Here is a 21,746-nt window from a genome sequence, read left to right on the forward strand (position 1 = left end):
AGGCTTTTAACTGGAAACTGGCAAAGCTGGTACCAATCAGTGGGAGACAGGAGGGCCCCTCCCTCCTGGGCCCCACCTCCAGGAGGCAGTGGGTTAGTGATAAATAGGAAAGTGAGAATGACGTGTACGGGATGGAATACCTCGTTGGTCAATTCTGGGCCACCTGCCCCATCTGCTCCTCCCTGCAGGTGCGACCCCCTTTCAGCTCTTCACTCATAAGCAGTGAGGAATTTAGCAGTGACCTTGGTTTCTCTAAGACTAATTGGCCTGGTTTGGGCCAAACCAGGACAACTGTAAAAGTAGCTAATGAGTTAAAGAAATACAGTAGTGCAAAGCTGATTACTTCATCAGCATCGTTCACTATACTTAAGGAAAGATGTGTTGCCCTGTATGTCTGAAAGAGAGGATTTAAAGAAAAAAAAAAAAAAGCCCTGGACATTTACTGCAGTATTGTGCCTGATATCATCTGACTGAAAGGATCAGTCACTGAGTTTCGCAGTGTCTGTGCCTGGGATGAATGGTCAAAGATATATGCTAATTTTTCATGTGTGAGGAGGTGATCCAATAATAGCTAAAATGTAAGGGTTCCTAAAACTTGCCTTATAGCCAAAATTCCAATGGAAACTGCTGTGATTTCAGCCAGTCATGAAAAGACCTGTAGAATAGTGACTTTATGAAGTGTTTCATAAGAAGACATGGTGGAAATGACGTGATGGCTTTGTTTGCTAACATGTGCCTTGTTTCTTTCAACAGAGGAGCAGGAGGAATCTATTTACAATCTGTACATCTCCGAAGTCAGAAATATCAGACTTCAGCTGGAGAGTTGTGAGGAGCGGTTAATACGGCAGATCCGAACCCCAATGGAAAGGGATGATCTACATGAAAGTGTGTTTAGAATTTCAGAGCAAGAGGTGAGCCTTTGAGAAAGGCTGTTTTACCTAAGAGAGGAGTTTTATTTTGAAACAAATATATGCAGATATGCTGAGTGTAGCCAGGAAAGTTTGCAGTGCAGCTTGAAAAGACATGAGTCAAAGATTAAGTTTGTGTTTGTGAGAAAAATACGCCAATAAATGGTGACTCGCTTAGTTTCCCTCTTAGGCATACGGTCCTTTTTAATAATTTTTAATGGTGTCCACTTGAAACAAACGAAGGAGAGCAGACCTGTACTGATGATACGTAGAGTATACATGAGGTTGATTTAGGATAAAAGCACCGTCAATCGCCTTTCATTTTACAGAAACTGAAGAAAGAACTGGACCGACTGAAGGATGACTTGGGAGTCATCACGGATAAATGTGAAGAGTTTTTCAGTCAAGCTGCTGGTTCACCTTCAGTCCCTACTCTGCGCTCTGAGCTCAATGTTGTTATTCAGAACATGAACCAAGTTTATTCCATGTCTTCCATTTACATAGATAAGTATGTAATAGGCCATCTCCCATCACACATGTTTTAGTTTACAGTTTTCTCTTCAAAATAAATTAAAGATATTAGTATGAATAATACTGATAAAGGAAAAGGGACTTAACATTTTAACATGATATAAAGGGGTACCCCGTGACATGAAAAGGCTGAAAAACACATGTATTGAATGTTGTTATTGATGGTTCAGTTAACAGGAGATTACTGTTTTTCAGATTAAAAACTGTAAATTTGGTGCTGAAGAACACCCAAGGAGCAGAATCATTAGTGAAACTCTATGAAACTAAGTTGTGTGAAGAAGAAGCAGTAACAGCTGACAAAAACAATATAGAAAATCTGATGGGTACATTAAAGGTGAGAGCTGGCTGGTGTCTTTTCATGGGCAAATCAAAAAGTAATAGCAAAATGATCTGCCTTGTAACACCTGTTTTGTTTATACTATACTGTATAGTGTATCCGAAGTTGGCTTTTGTATTTGGAGGAAAGTCTGTATTAGGATTGACATCTCAGAAAAAAATGACAGCTTTGGAGCATTAGGACTTGTATAGTTCGCATGTGCATTCCTGCTGTTAGGAAATGCCTTTGAGTATCTGAACTTCCAAGAGTGGCACTTGTTAGTGCTGCAGTTAAGACTTATTTTTTTTGTCTCTTCAAACGGTAACATAAATATGTTGTTATATAAATGAGGCGACAATAACATTCCTGCTACTGCTATGGTATACTAATCAGGGTTTCCTAGGAGGTTTGGCAGATACCTTTGAGAAAGGGTAAGTTTGAAGTTCAGCATTTGCTGTGCGCTGTATATACTTCATTTTAATATTGTAAATGATGAATAATGCTTTTTCGTTAGCTAGAGTGATTGGCGTCTACCTAATGATTTTTTTGAAAGCTGTAGTTTAGGAGATAAGCTTGTTAATTTGTTTTGATTTATGTGTTGTGGGGGATGCTGTTACTTAGAATTATTCTACAGTTCATAGCTAATGAGTTGCTTCAGACCCATTCTGGTGCCATTCCAGTGTCCGAGCAACCAGAAGTAAAATACTTGTTTAAACATGTTTCATTTATTCATTTATACTTTTTTCTCATGTAAAATACAGATTTATAAAATGGTGTCATAATTTAGGAGTTATTTACAGTTTATCATTTACCACATACTAGCAATGGAGATCTGAAGTAGATGAGAAAAGAGAAGTGTTCCATGCCTTAGAGGATGAACTGCAGAAGGCAAAGATGATCAGTGATCAGATGTTTAAAATGCACAAGGAACGTGATCTTGACTTTGACTGGCATAAAGAAAAAGTTGATCAGTTAGCCGAGAGGTGGCAAAACATTCATTCTCAAATTGAAAATAGGTTTGTATAACTTTTTATTATAATCTGTTCATGTTTTATGCTGTTTTTTTGTTTCTGAGGAAAAATAAGCAGAAAGGAATGTTTAAGTAGGTCAGAATAGTTTTCTGAACTATTTGTGAAATGTGCTAAGATCAAGGTTTCTTACCTTTTCTGTGCTGTTCGCATCGTGTTACTTTTCCACAGGAAACGTCTGTGACTGTTGAGAACCAAAACATTAACAAGATGTAGAAACTTCATTTAGTTACAGCTTACTGAGACACAGTAGGGATAAATTGTCCATTTTCTTGCCAAAAAAAAAAGTCTGCAGAAATGCTTTGCTGTCCTATGGAAATACCATCTGTTTCTCCACATAATTAGTTCTGACAGGCTAAACTGATGAGCTGATTCATCAGTTATGATTGGATTCATGTTAGCTTGCCTTTAATGACTCAAGTGGTAAGTCTGGAAGTCCTTAGCATCCATTGGCTTCTGTGATAATTTTACCACAACAGCTTTTGGTGAAGCGCCAGTATTTTCTTTTGGTGTGCAACTGTTTTCATGCAGCCTCAATATCCAGTTGAGACATTGCTCTAAATTCAGCCCTTCAGTATTACTGTCATGATGATATTGGAGAATGTTACTCAAATGCACATGCCTACACAGATGTGTAGAACACACCTACCCGTAATTCTGAAGGAGATGTCCATACATGACATTCCTGGAAATACTTTTTCCTTCAGTCTCTAGAGACTGAAGGAAAAAGTGTGGGCAAGTTAAGGAAGTCTGTACTATACAGCCTGAATGTATTTCCTTTAGAATCTATAATACTGAAGTTATTCACTTGTAATTAACTAATTTAGGTGTCTTTATTTAACATTGCTGGAAGTTAAAAGGAAGACGGGCAAAAGCTGACTCATGTAAAGCTGACTGCAGAATGGCTAGCTTTAAATCCATGTCAGATTTTTCATCATTTGATAGCATGACATAATTTAAGTGATAAAACAGTAGTTTTATGAGGTACTGAAGTGTCCTTATTTCCTCAGCAGGCAAGCATAAACCACATGCTGTCCTCACAGGACTGTATCCTGAGTAGAATATGCTGAAAAATGACTGTTAATACATAGTGGCTTCAGTGTAAATAGGACAGATTGTGGTAGTTGCAGCATGGAGCTGTAAACAAGCTGCTTTCTGCAAATGTTTGCTCTGTTACTTCCTAACAGCTTGACACTGATGATCATTATGTGAAAAGTATGTACAAATATTGGCTGCAGTTATCATGATCCTTTGTCTTTTTCATGGCTATTAGCTTTAAAACATGCTTAAGTATGAAACCTGAGCAATACAGTTTCCTTTGGTTGCTCTTTTTCAGTCTCCTTTTGGCATCTTGAGAACAACACTACAGCGATGCAAAGTATTCACTCCCAAGTCAAACTATAAAAAGTTGTTTAATAAGTATGTTTATCCTGCAGTGTTTTGGAGTAGTCATATTTATATGATCTTTGAATTAACAGTATAAGGATCATGAAAGAAAAACTGTCAGTATTCTCATCAGTATGGAAAGCACTTTCAAGAAACACACTACATTCTCTTTTCAGGTCAAAACCATGATTTAAAAATGGACTTACAGGATCAATTGCTTTTGCACATTAGAATATTTAAAGGCTTTAGTTTTAGTGTAACACCTGTTGTTTTGTGGGATGCGCAGAGAGTATGGTGAACCACTGCTTAACTCCAGCAGAGCACACACCTTCTTGATTCACAGAGGTCACATTTGAAATACTCCCACTTCTTGTAACATAATTAATTGCTGTTGAAGAGCCCACCATCTTGCTTGGGCTTTCCTGTGCTCGTGGAGTTTCAAGCAGTTTAACTCACTAATGAGGGATATATGCAGAGTTTCTTCTGTAGTAGGGTCTCTCCTGGGTGTCACTTAGGACAAATGAACAGGCTTCATCAAGCTGGGAATCTTGATATTTGAGAAGTTAATTTACTGTTTAGTTAGTGTTATTTTAGTATGTTTGTAGTGTGAGCTGTAGCAGAGCTCAGGCATCCGAAGCCATTAAAGCTGTATTTGGCTTAGTGTTGTACTTTTTATCTTTAGTATTCATCTTTTCCCCTTTGGCTTATCTTCTAAAATGAAATCAGGTTGCGTGACTTAGAAGGTATTAATAAATCTCTGAAGTATTACAAAGATACTTACAATTCTTTGGACACTTGGATTCAACAAGTGGAAGACACTCAGCGAAAGATTCAAGAGATCCATCCTGAAAATAGCAAAGCATTGGCTAAACAGCTGAACCAACATAAGGTATGAAAGGGATCTCATTGTAGGAAAGCACTACTGTAATGACTGAAGAGTTAAATATCAGTTTAACGCGGTGATGTCAGTCTTATTTCTTGATATGAGGTGCTTATATGACTCAGCCCTTACTGTAAAATTCCAAGTCATCACCAGCTTTTATGGTTTTATGTTTGTAATGCAACTCACATCATGAATGTATCACTTACTGGTTATTGCCACTTTATAGACCAAAATTTTTTGCTCCTCAAGTCTGCAAGAAGAGCAAAACCTTAGAGAATGCCTACAATTCTGGACTTTCCTTATCACATCATTTTTTTTCAATACTGCTCTTGGTATTTATGGACGTAGGTATTTTTTCATGGAAGCAGAGCTAAACTCAAAAACTCTCTCCTGCAAGAAGGAAATGCAGCTTAAATAAGAGACAGAATAACATTTTATATACAAAATGGTATTATCCTGATTTCCTTTCAAGTTCACTCACCAGCTATTAAACTTGGCAGGGTTTTTTCGTGGCTTCTGTAATGTAAGCCTGACAAAGCCCAGGATATAGGCTTGAGCTTATAATTATTTGTACACACATGGAAATGAGCATATTAGGTAGATTTCATGATGTTAGATAAAGTAGAAATGCTAATAATAATAGTAATCAAAATAACTTTTTAAGATGAAGGTGTAGATTCATATTTTACAGATGCTGGTTTCTGAGATTGAAATGAAACAAAGCAAAATAGATGAATGCCAGAAGTATTCAGAGCAATACTCAGCTGCTGTGAAGGTAATAAACGTCATACTTAGAATCCTTTTTTTTTTTTAGTTTCAGTATCATATGGAATGCCAATCATTTTGTGTATTTTCTCTTTTTACAGGACTATGAGTTGCAGACTATGACCTACAGAGCTATGGTTGACTCCCAACAAAAATCTCCAGTGAAACGCCGAAGAATGCAAAGCTCGTCAGACTTAATTATTCAAGAGGTAAATGGATTTCTTATGACAGCAAAACGTGATTTTTTGAGTCTTTGCTTAAAACAGAGTAAATACAAGAATGGGATTTACAATTTATGAATCATGAAATAGGGTAACCCAAGCAAGATTATTTTTTTTCTCTATAGGTATATGATGTGATAAATATTCTGTTGGCCATTATGCAGTATTTAGATAACGAGGTGGTATATTACCGTTGATGAACAAAAGTCCCCCAAATTACAAAAAACTGTATGAGAAATATACCTTAGTAAAACTGTTTAGAACTACCTCTGGGCTGGATCTTGATCACAGTAGATAGGGGGAGCTTTCATCTTTGCTATGGTAAAACATACCAGATCTGGACACCTGGACAGATTCTAAGGCAGATCAGCCTCATTTGGGCAGGCAAGAGAAATCTGTCTCCCTGCTGACTGTTAGAGGAAGGAATAGTGACCAGCACTGCTTGTCCCTGTTATAACCTGTTCTTACTGGGGGAAGTATCAAATGACTGTGAAGTCAAAACATTGTCTTCTGTTTCTTCTCCTATGGATCTCCTCATAGATCCTTAGGATTTATTTGTGCAAGTGCACCCTGCTGATGGCATTCAACTTTGGAATCAAAATTAGGACTTTGGATTCCACAATCAGGATTTAGGAATCAAAATCAGGATAGGTTCTAAAATAGTGTTTATCACTTCTTTGTGGATTAATGTGTTTCCTCCTCTCTTTCCCCCTCGCTCACCTCCCTTTGTTTCTTTGCAGTTCATGGACTTACGGACTCGTTATACTGCCTTAGTGACCTTGATGACCCAATACATTAAGTTTGCAGGTGACTCTTTGAAAAGACTGGAAGAGGAAGAGGTAGGTCATCCCCTGGCAACGAACCAAGCAAAAAGAACAGCTAGGCAAACAGAGAACAATATACTTGTTGGAATTATTCACAAAGTTAGCAGCAGATATGAAAGACTAAAATTCCTTATATACTGCACTTCATACAGGACTGTAGGAGAATTAAATTACACTTTTTCCATTAAGATAAACAAAACCATATACCATCCATACATTTTACTACTTCTTCCAGCTAGAAGGATCATATGATTCACTAAATTCTGATGGAGATGTAGTTACATACAGTATGTTTTAATACTTTAATATTTCAGGGCTTGATCTTTCAGATAAATGCAGACATTAAGATGAGGGCAAACTTAGTGTGCTTGCACCCTTGATATCCTGTGTAGGCCTTATATATTCCATAGTATGCATTCAGGTCCACTCAAGAGTATATAAGGGAGTTCTCTATAACAGGGAGATGTGATGCCCTCTTAATTAATTTCTTAAGTTTCTTTGTCATGTTTAGATTTTTTTTCTTCCTTCTGCCTTTCTACTGTATTGATTCCTTGGGGTCAAACAGCATTTTATTTATGCTTAGCGATGAATCTTATTAACAAGATTGAGCAGGCAAATTACTCAAAATACATGCTTGCTGCAGAATCAACCTTCCAAATAACGGAGAAAAAAAAATGCTTTTAAATTCTTCATTTTCTTTGGAAATGTTTCTCTCTGAAAGAGATTATATAGTCATTCTTTAAGGACTACAGTGTTTTAGTATAATCTATACAGTGCATATCTCTAAAATAATGCCCATATTAAATGTCCGGTAATTAATTTTGCCTGTATTAAATGTAGACCTATATAAATTACATAAAATTGGAGAACATTCTCGTAAGGACAGAAATTTTAATATTATTATTATTACAGAAAAAAACCAGAGTTCTTAAACATTATGTAATTCTAGTGCTGGCTTCGTCTTTATTGGCTTTTTTTTCTCTTGAATACCTCTGGAGAAACTGACACTAACAGCATCTATTACTGTGCATCATGCAGTGGTGGAGCATGTGGATGGAAATAGATAATGTTTGTTGATAAGTAGCCATTATAACTGAGGATTTAGTATGAATAATAATGCTAATAGTATCAAGGAGAAAAAGTGAAACAAGGAACAAGAACTGAAACAAGGATCAAGAAATGTGTGAATGCCAATAGGCTTCACATTCTTCAAGAGCAAAATGGAATCTTTTGAACTCTTTTGAGTTTGTCTGCTCTGAATCTCCAGGACTGCTTTTTTGGAAAATAAACACCCCCAATCTTCCATCCTCCTTCACCTTCCGGCGGCCTTCTAAATCTTTTATAGCTTCTTTGGAGATAACCTAAGCAGTCTCAAAGTGATTTGATTGGTTTTTTCTTTGTAATCAAGGTAGCAAATCAGAAAATGAATAACCCTTTTTCAAGGAGGAATGATATTTTTTTTCTTCTGGGATCAGACCGCTGAAGTTGTGATTGTTCCAAGATTTTCTTCCATGCCAAACTTTCTTCCTAACTCTCAATAATGGCATTAAGAATGCATAGAATGAGAGAAAAATAAGATCTTTTCCATGATGTCTCAGTTTAATCCATGTGCTGTCATGCTCAGAGCTTACCAGAGGAGAGTGAACTCCACCAACCTGTGAAGTCAGCTGAAGTCTTTCAACATCTGGGATATAATGAAGTTGTTGAATTCAGAGAGGAAAACACACCTAAGGAAAGCACGATGGATGTGGAATATTTGCAAAAAGATAACTCTTCCAGTAAACCTAAACACACAGAAAATAAATTGGAAATTGGCAGAAGAAAATTAGATGTAGACAGAGATGATAAAATCAAAACTGACAGAACATTAAAACAATTTTTAAATTTCAGTGGTCAAGAAAGTAGCATTAGTGGCAACAGAGAAAAAGAGCTACATACAGAGCAAGAGAGTTTAATGGGTTTTGGTAATCAAAATTGTTCAAGAAATGCAGGGAGTGATGTTCCAGCAAAGGAAGAATGTGAGATTCAATCAGAAACTAATTTTGAGCAAACAACAAAGAGAGATGAAGTTACTCCAAAAACTGGAAAGCATGCCCTGGATATCAGCCCTTACAAACAGCAACATTTTTCACCAAGAACTCAGTTTGAATGTCGGTGTAAAGAACATTGCTTTACAGAAAGGAAAAGCCATAATACTTTAAACTCTGAAGACAGAGAGTTTCAAGTGTGTGGTGGAAAAGGCGACTCTCTTTCAGGTGTGAGGGATGCAATACCTTTAGAGAAGGTTGCGTCCTCTTTCAGAAAGCTGGCAGCTCACAATGGAAGTGAAAAAACAAAGTTAAATTTTCAATTTGCGAACAACCCAGGTGTTTCTGGTAGTGTTGAAAGGGATACAAACAAACTGCACAGGGCATCTCCAGGTAGAAGTTACTTCGTAGCAGAAAATGAAATCCTAGAAAAATCTAATTTAAATCCAAATGAAGCAAAGAGTACAATGCAAGAAATTTTGACTGTTTCTTCAGCAAATATTTTGGAGAGTCAGTGTGCCGCAAAAGTCTCTGAATCTTATCCATTAGATTTTGAACTGTCACCAGTGAAGAATGATCCAAGTTTAGGTACAGAATTGTTAGGAAATACTGGTGATTTAAATGCAAACACAGCCCTCTCAGAAATTATTTCTGAAGGAGAGGAGTATGTTCCATTTTCAGAACATGAATTAGCAAAAACGCGGTTGACTCACAATGAGAAAGTAAGTAAAGAGAAAATATCACATGCTAAAATTTGTGGTTTGGACAACATAAATATAAGCAGGGAGAAGCAGAGTGGAGAAGACAAGTTAGAACAGAGTCAGAAATGTAAGGATTTATTGCTGGTTGCAGAAATGGACATTAGAGATAAGGGTCATAGCACAAAGGTACCTGGAAAAAACACTGAACTCCAGAAAACATTCTGTGAAAAAACAGGGAAAAAAGCCTCACTTGAAAAAAAAGCAAAGCAAAAAAAAAGAAACAATGAAGAGAAAAGGAGCACAACTGTTATTAAGGTACCAGAGTTTTTATGCAATGCAAATGAAACAGTTAATTTAAGAATGATTCTAAACCAATCTAAATCAACATATGAATCTCAAAATATGTCAAGGTCAAGTGATTTCAAGTTGATTGAACATAATTTAAACAATGAGTGTGCTAATGATATATTAATTACTGTGCATTTTGAGATGCTTAATTTTTTTAAATTCTTACAAATTTATTTTTATGTTTATTTTGTTTTACTATTTAATTACCATCCTTTTCTCCACCCAGCTGATGCTCAGCCGTGTTGATTAGAAATACTGAAAGCTAACAAGATATAGTTTGTGACTGTAGCTGTATTTTTAGTTCTTCTTTTTCAAGCATAATACATTAGATTTTGTGTCTCTGGGAGCATGAGAGGAGTTCTGATAAGAAACCAATTTAAATGTTTTGTATCTGTTGAGGTCTGTTCAAAATTGTGACACAGGAAATATGGAGAGGAATTGAAGAAGCTGCCTTTGCATTAGCCTTTTAGGAAAAAAGTTTCACATATCCTATGAAAAATCAAGTAAATCTGGTAAATTTGAACTAAACCAACATTTTGTTTATTTGAAAATGTTACTATAATTAGCCTTCATGCCATGTTTGTATGATCATAAGAATATAGGTGTGTTCTTAACTCATGTTAGCTCACGTTTGGTAACTAACGCCATAGTAGTGCTAATGAAGACAAGGTATGTATGGTTTCAACCGAATTATTACTGGTGAATACAAGAGTTTCCCTTGATCTGCCAACATATGGAGGCTACTGGCTGACTGGTTTTCACAGGGATTTTCCCAGTTACCATGTTTATACTTCCGAGTGTACACCACAGAGCAGCTGTGCTCTTACCAGGCCCCCAGTGGGACTGTGGAGCACACTATGGAGCATAGATGTACTGGAGTTTAGATACTTCTCTTTCTGAAGCTGATGCATCTTGGCTCTAGCTGTAGATACTGTTTCTTTTCTTGGAGGGGATTTCTAAACTTCTCTTGTGTTACTTGTGCTTGCAAGAATAAAATCCATCTTCCAATGCCTACTGAACTGGTCTAGAAATGGTAGCCCACTTTCTCCTTGGGAATTCTTGCACATAGTGTTTGGCTCACTGTTTGCTCTGCCTATTTGTTTGGAGAAAAAGCATATGCGAGCTGTTGTTTGGCACTGCTTACTGCTAAGAGGCATCTGACTGAAGTGAGAGGCTTCAGGACTTCTTCGCTTTGTGGATGTCTTTATGAAGGGTTTCATATTTGGCTAATGGTAACTTCCTGAAGCTTACTGTATCAAGAGAAGGTGATGGTGGTGGGAACTGCTCATCCTGCTTTCTGGACATACCATATATATATATGAGTAAGTATTTTCCATTCTGCTTTTCAAAGAGCCTAACATGTTTCATATGTGTACTACAAAAAGTACATTCCAACTTATCTCATTCTTTTACAGATTTTAAAGAATAAGGAAGCATCGGTGCGTGAGGCATATTCAGATCTAATGGCACAGCAAAATAGCACAATTGATGAGAACAGAAAACTCACGGGAAAGGTAAAAACACTCGAGGAGATGTTGGAGGATATGAAGAAACAAAAATTCCAACTGGAACAGGAGCTCCCTAAAGTGAGGGAAGCTGCAGAAAAAGAGCGGAAGCAGCAGCAAAAGGATATGGAAGAGATCTGTCTTCAGAAGACCAGGGCTGAGCATGAGGCAAAGCAGTGTCGTATAGATCTAGAGAGCATTGAGAAAGAGAAAGCAGATGCAGAGCAGGAGCTGGAGCGTGTAAGGCAGCTCATTTTTCAGGCAGAGACTCAAAGAAGTATACTAGAAGAAAACCTCCGTGCTTTTCGAAATCAAATAGAAGAAAGCACCTTTACCAGAAAAAACCTTGAAGAGCATCTAAGAAGAAAAGATACTAATCTTAATGATTTAGAGCAACAAAAAAAAACCTTAATGCAGGAGCTGAAGAAAAAAACAGAAGGAGAGGAGAAATTTATGAAACTAATAAAGCAAATGGAACAAGATCTTGAATTTAAAGGGAATCTATCAGAAATAAAGCTGCAAGAAAAAGAGAAAACTGAAGGCAGGTACTCTGTAACTAGAGAAACTTCCCTGCCAGCTTTCACGGCTGGGCAAGGCAGGCAGTGTAGGACTGATTCTGAAATGACAAGTTTCCAGAAGAAACAAGAAGCCAAAAAAGTAGAAGAGCTTAAACAAAAGGTAGATGAGCTAACCCTTGCTAACAAAAAAGCTGACAAAACTATTAAAGACTTGAAATATGAACTGAATGAAATTGAGCTTCAGAAATCATCGACAGAAGAAAAGTCTCGTTTATTAAAAGAAAAACTAGATAAAGTCAATAGTGAACTTAAATGCCTAAAAATTAAGTTGGAGGAAAAAGACCAAGCAGAGCAGGGATATTTGCAGCAGTTGAAAGAACTGGACAAGCAGCTACATAGAACCACAGGTAAAGCTGAAGAGGTGATGCAAGAAGCTATGGATCTTAAGAAAATTAAGATGAACTATCAGGAGGAACTGAAATCTGTTCAGAAAGAGAAGACACAGCTAAGAAGAGAAGTAGAGGAATTAACTAGATCACAGACAAAAACTGAAATCACTATCAAACATTTAAATTCACAGATCAGTTCTCTTCAAAAAGAAAAGCTGGCAGCTGAACACAGAACACAGTCATGCAAAGGAGAAGCAAATAATCTTCAAGACCGATATAAGAAAATTCAAGAACAGTTGCTTCAAAAAACAAAAGTGGAGAAAGAAAACCAGCAGGAAATTCAGATGCTGCGGAATGAATTAGCCAAAAGTAATCAGGTATCGGAAACATTGAAACGAAAGATAGAGGACCTTAACAAATGGAATGCTGAAACAAAACTACTGATGAAGCAAATTCAATCTGAATCAGAGAAGATGGCTTTGGAAAAACAAAATATTGAGAGGAAAAACGAGGCATTAAAAGCCCTAGCAGATGGTTTCAAAGAACAACTGCGTGCAACAAATGAACAATTGCACAAGCAAACAATAATTGAGCAGGAATTCATATGTAAAATCAAAAGCCTAGAAGTTGATCTAGCAAAAACAGAAGACTTGACTAATGAATATAAAAAAAAATGTGATAAACAAAGTGCTTCCACCCTAACCATTGACCGGGAAGTTAAAAATCTAAATGCCCAAATGAATGCTCTAACTATGGAAAAGAGAGTGAATGAGCAGAAGATAGAACTACAACAAGCTCATATTCAAGAGCTAAGTAGTAAATTAAAAAAATTACAGGATGAACTCCATCAGAAGACTCTGGATGAACAAATGGCACACAAGAAGATGATTCTGTTTCAGGAAGAATCCATCAAGTTTAAACACTCTGCAGAGGAATTTAGGAAAAAAGTTGAAAAATTACTGGAATCCCATAGCATCACAGAGAAGGACATTTCTGGGATAAAACTAGAATGTGTTGCTCTTCAGCAGGAAAAGCATATGGCTGAGGAAAACATCATGTTGTACAAGATACAAATGGAAGATCTGCAAGAAAGGCTTAAAAAATGTCATGAACAACTACAGCAAGGAAGGCAGGCTGAAATGGACTATCACCAGAAATGCAGGAAACTTGAGGAAGAATTGGAAGTGCAGAAGCACACAGCTGAGAGCTTGAAACAGAAGATGGACCTGCAGGTCAAGGAGGGTGAACACAGTTTTTTTTTGTTTCAGAATGAAGTTCAGCAAAATAATAAGCTCCAAGATTCTGGATTTAAATTGAGCTGTGAGAGAAGAGGGAATGATTTCAATTACCAGAGAGACACCACAGCTAGAGAGTTTGAACAGCTTCCTCCACATACAAAACCTAGCTCACCTTTGTTAAGGCAGAAACAGGAGAGAGTGGGTTTTAAATCTGATCAAATAGAAGAAAATTCATTGTACATGAGTGCTGATGATATGATACCGACAGAGGTGCAGTTCCAAATGTCAAGAATAAACCAGTCACTAGAAGAAGATACAAGCCCACAATCTTTTACAGAGTTTGTTTCTCAAACAAGTACGCAGTTCCAGATAATGTTTGATAAAGCAAGCCAAATCTCTGGGACATCTGAAAGGGACAAACTGAGAAACAGGAACCTACACAGTTCCAGACAAACTATTAGACATGGAGAAGACATGAAACATGAACTAGGAGTGGTAAAACTGCATCCCTTGGAGGTACACACTTCATTTTGTGAGGATTTGCCTTCCTAGTGCTGGTTTCTACTAGTCTATTTTTTTTTGTTTGGTTTTAGTTATGCTTTGTTACTATTCTTCATTCTCTCTAATGTTTCTTATATTCTTATCTTGGTGAAGGGGACCCCTTCATTCTTACATTACACAAGAAGCTTTTCATTAAACCTTCGTAGCAGATTTGTTAATATCTAAGAAACACATTTTAAATGTTTGTATTGGAAATAGGAATTCACATACACCATCGTATCATTATTGGTCAAAATGAGCTTTCATTAGCAGCACTAAGTTCATAAGGTTACAAAAAAAACCAGTTAGGTGTTGCTTAGTCTAGTCATATTCCTGTTATTGAATAAATATTTGAAATGGCAAATGCACTTTAAAACTGTAGCTATCTGTATTTCTCTGCTCTCCAATGCTAGTAGCAGTTCTCTTTTCTGACTTACATTCAAGTTTTCCCTTTTGTTTCTCTGGTGGTGGCTTTAGGAATGAATTATATACAGCATAGTTCTGTAGATATATTTCTCACTGTGTCAAAAAATTCCTATTTACAGAGAGTGAAGAACAAGCAGTATGACATGCATGTTGAAGTCACAACATTAAACCAAGAAAATGACAAGACTTTTGGTAATGAAGAGAGAATGTTTGAGGGATACAAAACGTCTGAAGGGTTTAGGAGAGAAGACTTGGCAAAGATGAGCTCTTTCTTAGGAGAAAAGATTTTGAAAACTGTTGATGATGCTACTCAGTTGGAATATTTTACAGAGGAATATGATATTAAATTTCAAGGTCTCAGGCATGATGTAACTGTCAGACAGTTGACCGAAGTTAAACTTTTAGACAGGCTCACAGTTGAGCAGCTCCGTTCAGGGCAGAAAACTATTGATGAGGTTCAGAAAAGTCTTGAAAAATTTTTAACTAAACCTACAGCTATAGCTGGGCTGTACCTTGAATCCAGCAAAGAAATAATCTCTTTTGCTTTGGCAGCAAAGAGAAGAATCATAGGAAAAGCATTGACATTAGCATTTTTAGAGGCCCAAGCAGCTACTGGTTTCATCATTGATCCCACAACAGGTCAGAAGTTCTCTGTTGACGATTCAGTCATTAGAGGGCTTACAGATAATGAATTCAAGAGTAGACTGCTTGAGGCAGAGAAAGCTGTTTTGGGATATTGGTGTTCTGGGAAAGTGGTCTCTGTGTATCAGGCTATGGAAGCTCGACTTTTAGAAAGACAAAAAGGTAAAAATATCCTTGAGGCTCAAATTGCAAGTGGGGGCGTCATTGATCCTGTAAGAAGTGTTCGTGTACCTCCAGAAACCGCTGTGCAGCTTGGCTTGCTTAATAACACAATTTTAAAATTTTTGCATGAACCTTCTAGTAATGCAAAATGTTTTCACGATCCAAATAACAGGAAAGCTATGTACTACTGTGATTTGCTGAAAATGTGTTTGTTCAGTGTAAGCAGTAAATGCTTTCTGCTTCCAGTTGGTGAAAGGAAAATAAGCAGCCCATCAGCAGAGAAAAGTCATAAAATTTCTGTAGTAGATGTTGAAACAGGAGCTGAAATGACTTCATATGAGGCTTATCAAAATAATTGTGTTGATAAAGCTACCTATCTTGAGCTTTCGAAAGAGGAATTTGATTGGAAGGAGACTACATGTTTTGACTCTGATGGAAATTCTTTTCTTTTGCTTACAGATCTTAAAACTGGTGTACAGTTTAATATTGAGGAGACCTTAAACCAGGGTAGAATTGGCAGAGCATTAGTCAATAAATATAAGGAAGGTTTAATCACAGCTAATGAGTTTGGTGATATTTTAGTTAGCAGTTCACAGCCAAAAAAAGATTTGAACAGTCCTATTGCAGGGTTCTGGCTTTCTGAAACCAATGAAAGAATTCCAGTCTTAAAAGCCTCACGCAAAAACTTGGTAGATAGAATTACTGCCCTCCGATGTCTTGAAGCTCAGGTTAGTACAGGAGGCATAATTGATCCCTTTACTGGGAGAAAGTACAGTGTTTCAGAAGCTTTGCAGAGGGAGTTAATTGATGATGCTTGTGCCAAGCAAATCCAGCAGTATGAACTGATCTTTACTGGGATCATCCACCCTGTAAGGAACACAGTGATGTCAGCTGTTGAAGCGATGCATTTGAATGCTGTAGACAAAGAAATGGGTTTGCGCTGCCTAGAGTATCAGTACTTGACTGGTGGGTTGATAGATACAAAATCTCATTCCAGATTAACAATGGAAGATGCAATTAAGAATGGTATTATTGATGCTGTCACAGCTACGAAGATGAAAGATGAAAAATTGTATGTTAAGGTTATAACATGCCCCAAAACAAAGAAGAAGTTAACATACAAAGAAGCTTTAGAGAGAGCTGTTTTTGATTGCCACACTGGGCTGCGATTGTTAGAAGCAGCTCAGCCCATGAAAACAGGAATTTCTGGTCTTTACTATAATTCGTAATGGAACAAAGATATTGGTACTCATTTTGGGGCCTGCTTTGAAACCCATTCAAGTCAAGGAAAAGATGTATGATGACCTTTATGGAAAAATATAAATGGTGTTGTCCAATGCAATCAAGAGTTGCTGTAAGACTAATTAGTATAAACCACAAAACCTGGAATTAGATATTATTTGTTATAAAGTTGAAATTTTTAGATAAACTTAAACAGATAGATAATTTCAAAATGCAGACTACGTGTTCAGGCTTTACCTGAAGGCCTTATCTGTCGTTATAAGATACTATATGTAGGTACTATAAATCAGAAGTTATAGTGAGGTTGATGGAGTTAACATTAGTGCAAAATGGGTATACTTAGGTGAGACAAGAATCAGATTCATATATTAAAAATCAAAATAGATGTCCATTTTGTGAATGGAGGCAGTGCACTACTCCATATAACCTGATTACTCAATATAATATTACAAATCATTTTGCAGATATAATTTATTTTACAAAAGTGGCAAAAAAGGCAATATCCTATGCTGGCTGTACATATCTACACCTGAGGGTAATGCAAAGGCAGCAATTGAAAGATACTTTATATGCAAATATTGTTTAGATTTTTATCTGCTGAGTAATGGCTGGGAAGCTGTGCCTTTTCTTAATATCAATTATTTTATAATGAATGTACATGTGTATGAATAAGCATCATAATCATAACTACAAATCATCTGAGGAATTATTTTGTTTATGTCTATAATTATGTGGCATTTTTGTTCCTACATCAAAGTGTCATAGTAATGCATGTGGTGATAAATAAAACAAAATCACTTTATGTTTATGTGATAATTCTGCCATTGTGGTAGAATTGTGTTTCTATGGACGTGAATGTTAAATATTTCAACAATTTACATTTACATATTTTTTTGCAATTCGCGGTGCTCGTCAGAAGTCAATGGAAGAAGAAAAGAAGGAACATGTTGAGAAAGCTGGGGATTTACTGAAATGGGTGTCAAACCTCAGCAAGACACTCGGCAAAGAAGAGGGAGAAAAGGCTGAAAAGACAGATTTGCCTAAGCAGCAGGTACACAGATGTCTTTTGGTGAAATACCACTTCCTCTTTTTAGCTTTTTTTGTTGATTAAATTGACAAAATATTCCAGAAATACTTTTTTTTTCTCCAAATCACCATGCACATTTTACTAAAGATGTAATTTCACATTTGGTTGTGAGTGGAGGGTTCGGTAAATGAACACCGATGTTTAGGGACATAAACACGTTACTCAGGAAGAAGTGCAAGCTGCTTTTTACAGGCCTGGCGTGTGACATATTCTGACACCACAAAATGTCAGTTTAGAGAAACTAGACCCCGTACACCATAACTCAGCCTTTGGAGAGGCACAGTGCATCCTGGCATGATGGCACTTTGTAGGTCTGCCTCCTTGTCCTGAAATAGTTCAGTGACTTCTACCCTGGCACCAGGAAGGAGGAAGTTGGCAGGAGGGGCCTGAGGGCCAAGTTGCTTTGTATTTGCTTTTAAAAAGTTATTCTGAGGAGCGGTCCTCTTATGGGATAGTGGAAACTGTTGTCTTAGGGAATACAGCAGGTGTTGCCTTAGCCCTCTTTGTTATCACACTAGTCCACAGGCTGCTGGAGTGGCCCATCTTGCCGCGTTTGTATTTAAGAATCATTGTGTGCAGTTGTAACTCTGACCATCGATTTCCATCTGTGAAATTTCTTATAATTTCTAACAGCTCCCCTGCTAGGCTTGTCCCACAGAATAGCTCAGTGACACCTAAAAAGGTTGCAGTAGGTGGAGGTCCACCTGCACACTGAGCAACAGAGACAGAGCAGCGTCTTTTCCTCAGTACATGGCTGGATCTGTGGTCATGCAGACATGATTTTGGCCCTCGTGGCAGCCTGTTCCTGCGTTTTTATTTTGGTCATGCATGCTGGTGCTGGTTAGAGCCACTGGAGCAGCATGTGCACAAGCCAAGCTTGCTGTTGAGCAGGTCAGCAGTCCCGCAGTCCTGATGGCCACCATTCCCTGCACGCTGCTTGTTTCATAGAGGACCAGTGCTAGTTCTGTGACTGAGTTTGTCCCTATATCTATAGGATGAAGTAAGCTTGTATTGATTGGAGCATATTGATTGGTAAATCACTAATAGGTAGGATCAGGATTTGCAAAAACGTTCAACACTGGTCTTTTTCTGCCCTTGTTAATGACAACAGTGCAAACCTTTGTCAGTGTTGAGCCAGCACTCAACTCCTTAGAGCATCTCAGCTTACCACAGCAACTATGGGTGGCATCTTCCCTGTCCAGCCTGAGTCCTCAGTGAGGAACCTGTGAGTTAGCTGCCTTGGCTTCCTCCAGCCTGTGGGAGATGGGCACTTGCTGAGGGTGTTTCCTTCCGTTGTGAAACAGCCCTGCGAGGTAGCAGCACCTTGCAGAGGTGCCTGGTTTTGTGTCTCTGCTGACTAGCACAGGTGCCTTGACAAGTTTTGTAGAAGCATGTAGACTAGTGATTTGATAGCTAATGTTAGCTGAAATACATTTCACAGAGAGGTTTGGGGTATAGCCACGGAGCAAGTGGAGAAGCTGGTGCCAGTAGCTACAGGGTGCACACAGCAGCTGCAGCAACGCCAATTCCCCGAGCAAACCGGAGCTTGTGACCCCACCTGCTACCTCAGCCTGCTCAAGTCATCTTCCTGTGCAGTGCATACAGTGCTTGCTCTCTCGGTTTCTGTCCAGGCAGCTCGAGTGGTGGGTTTGTGGCTCACTGGTGGTGATTGCAAAGGGAGACTCTTCAAGACCGTGTTCAGGCCCTTTGATGCGGTGCACACAGGGACAGAATTGGTTGTGTCCAGACCCAGGTGAATGCAGGGCCCAAGCACCTTGCTAGAGTTCTCTAAGCACCGACATTGAACGTGTCTCAGGCCTGCTAGTGAAGTCCTAGACTCCCCTTTGATACTTTGCCTTTATTTATCCAAAATGAGTGCTTTGCTCTGAAGAGACTGCGGGCAGTTTCTCGGAAAAGTTAAAAGATTAAACTCTTGCAAGTTCCCCTGCCAGAACAAGTGCTTTAGTATGGATGACACAGAAATGATAGCAGGGAGAATATTAATAAAGAATTCATTTTTTCCAAGTGTCTGATACTGCATTTGTCTCCCTCGTTGAATTTCATGAAAGTTTCTGGCCTTCTGGTATGGTTTTTTAAGAAGGTATTATCTCTCATCTTGGTGAGCAACTTCTTGAACATGACCATTGTACACATATCTTCATAAAGCTGCTTTAAACTGTGCCAACAATAATAAGTGGTTTTAAATGATTGGTTAATTTTCAAGCAAATAACATTTTAAAATAAATTCTCTTTGTCTTACCCAGTAGTTTTCTAATACAAACAGCTTATTTAACCAAAAGGTGTAGCACGACGACTTAACCATGTGTAAATGATACAATTCCATAGTAAATAATATTGCTTTAAGAATAGTTGGCATTTAAAGAAAAAAAAAACCAAGTTCTTATACTATTGACTTTAGTGCCAGATAGAAATACTGTGTTGTTTGTTTGTTTTTATATATGTGCATAGTTAAGTCTCCAACACAGGTGGTTTATTTTTCAGATTTCCCTGGATGAAATGTCAACCAAGAAAGAACAAATAGCTGAAGCTCTGCAGACTACTCAGTCATTTTTAGCTAAGCACAGTGACAAGTATGCTATTTTTTCGTTTTGAAATCATGTAAATTAATTGGATCATTGCATACTGTTTGCTTAAAAAGAAATCATATCCTCATTTTACAGTTCCAATTACATTTCATGTGCAGATATGTCAGTTTTTTCTTTAATTTTGCAATTTTGTCTTCCCATTTGGGGAAGCTTGATGCAGTTTTGTTTATTTCAAGAGTCTGGCTAGGTTTCTGGTCAGCTGAAAAAACATTAGATAGTAATTTTCATTTGAAGTCAAAATAATTAACAAATTAGTAGTAAATTAGTACTTGAACTAAATGTCACAAGTTTGTTTCATCTGTGTCTGAAATCAGACTGTTTAAAATACTTAACTACTGAGATATCTCATGACTCCTTGCTAGCTATGTTACCTGTCTTGACTGGTAATCAGTAGACAAAGGCACATGCAAATGTTAAATGCTTTCGTGATAATTCAACATACATTCTAGATTAATGTAGCCTCTTCTCCTGAATGACTACAAGCAGATTGTAGCTTTCTTGAACATCCTTGTAATTAGGCTATATTTTTTTCACACTTCTTTTACCAATTTTCCCCCTCCCCTCTTTTTAAGTAAAGGTAAGCAGATCCTGCACTCCATTCAGGTTACAAATTGCTCAAAGAGATCTCCCTCTTCCGTTTTTCTTGTTTTCTTAATAGAATGACAGATGAAGAGAGAAATGAAATGGAAAAGCAAGTCAGATCCCTCCAGGAAAGCTACAGCTTGTTATCCAATGAAGCTCTGAAGCATCTGCAGGAAGCACAGTATGTGGGTGATGAAAAGATGGAAGAAAAGGTAACAAGATTGAAACTAACACTTCAGTCTCTTTTGAGGTTTACTGCGTGGTTTTGGAACCACACATGATCAGTAAAAGAAGCAGCTGCAATTAACAGTGTATAAAGGAACTTGAGATGCAATTGACTGAAGGTTTTATGTATTTGCTGTGGAATACTGTGTGTAACCTTACCTGTGCATATGAACATTCTGCTCATCAGATTTTTTTGTGAAGAGTCTTAATAATGTGTGCCTTGCATGAAGAAAGATAAACCATTCATCTTTTAACTCTTCTCTTAAAAGCCATTCTTTGACTGCTAGATAAGTCTGTGTTTCTGCTGCAAAAATGACACCATAAAATAACATGTTAATCTGTCCCATATATCACTCAGAAATGTCCTAGAAGATATCTGCTTTCAGTTTTTCTTAAAATTTATCTGGATATGAAAACGGGAGCACATAACGTTATTAGCTCTGAGACACTACAAATACATTTGTTAATGGATCTTAAATATTTAATTCTCAAAAATTATGTTGCAAATGTGTGTTCTCATATACACATAGAGGCAGTGTCTGTGTAATTAGTTCAAATAATGTTGCCAAACTGACATCATGCTTTCCATGCAAACTAAATGCAATATTTGGTGCTAGAGTATCTGATTCCATATGGTTGAGTGTAT

General features: G+C 37.5%; 1 protein-coding gene across 13 annotated transcripts in view; it reads left to right on the forward strand.

The window, feature by feature from the left end:
• Positions 1-21,746, forward strand: part of DST (dystonin) — a 326,171-nt gene that overhangs the window by 189,048 nt on the left and 115,377 nt on the right. For 12 of the 13 annotated variants that reach the window (XM_068410532.1, XM_068410453.1, XM_068410484.1 and 9 more), the window contains 11 exons: positions 754-911; positions 1,238-1,416; positions 1,635-1,773; positions 2,578-2,771; positions 4,896-5,058; positions 5,744-5,827; positions 5,919-6,026; positions 6,779-6,877; positions 17,517-17,651; positions 20,190-20,278; positions 20,952-21,087. In XM_068410532.1, the coding sequence (XP_068266633.1) occupies positions 754-911; positions 1,238-1,416; positions 1,635-1,773; positions 2,578-2,771; positions 4,896-5,058; positions 5,744-5,827; positions 5,919-6,026; positions 6,779-6,877; positions 17,517-17,651; positions 20,190-20,278; positions 20,952-21,087 (1,484 nt within the window). Of the gene's footprint in view, positions 1-753; positions 912-1,237; positions 1,417-1,634; positions 1,774-2,577; positions 2,772-4,895; positions 5,059-5,743; positions 5,828-5,918; positions 6,027-6,778; positions 6,878-11,353; positions 14,105-14,673; positions 16,588-17,516; positions 17,652-20,189; positions 20,279-20,951; positions 21,088-21,746 lie in introns of those variants that run through there. The other variant, XM_068410524.1, reaches the window with a different exon arrangement.

This window comes from Nyctibius grandis, chromosome 1, assembly GCF_013368605.1.
Source record: "Nyctibius grandis isolate bNycGra1 chromosome 1, bNycGra1.pri, whole genome shotgun sequence".
Classification (NCBI taxonomy): domain Eukaryota; kingdom Metazoa; phylum Chordata; class Aves; order Nyctibiiformes; family Nyctibiidae; genus Nyctibius; species Nyctibius grandis.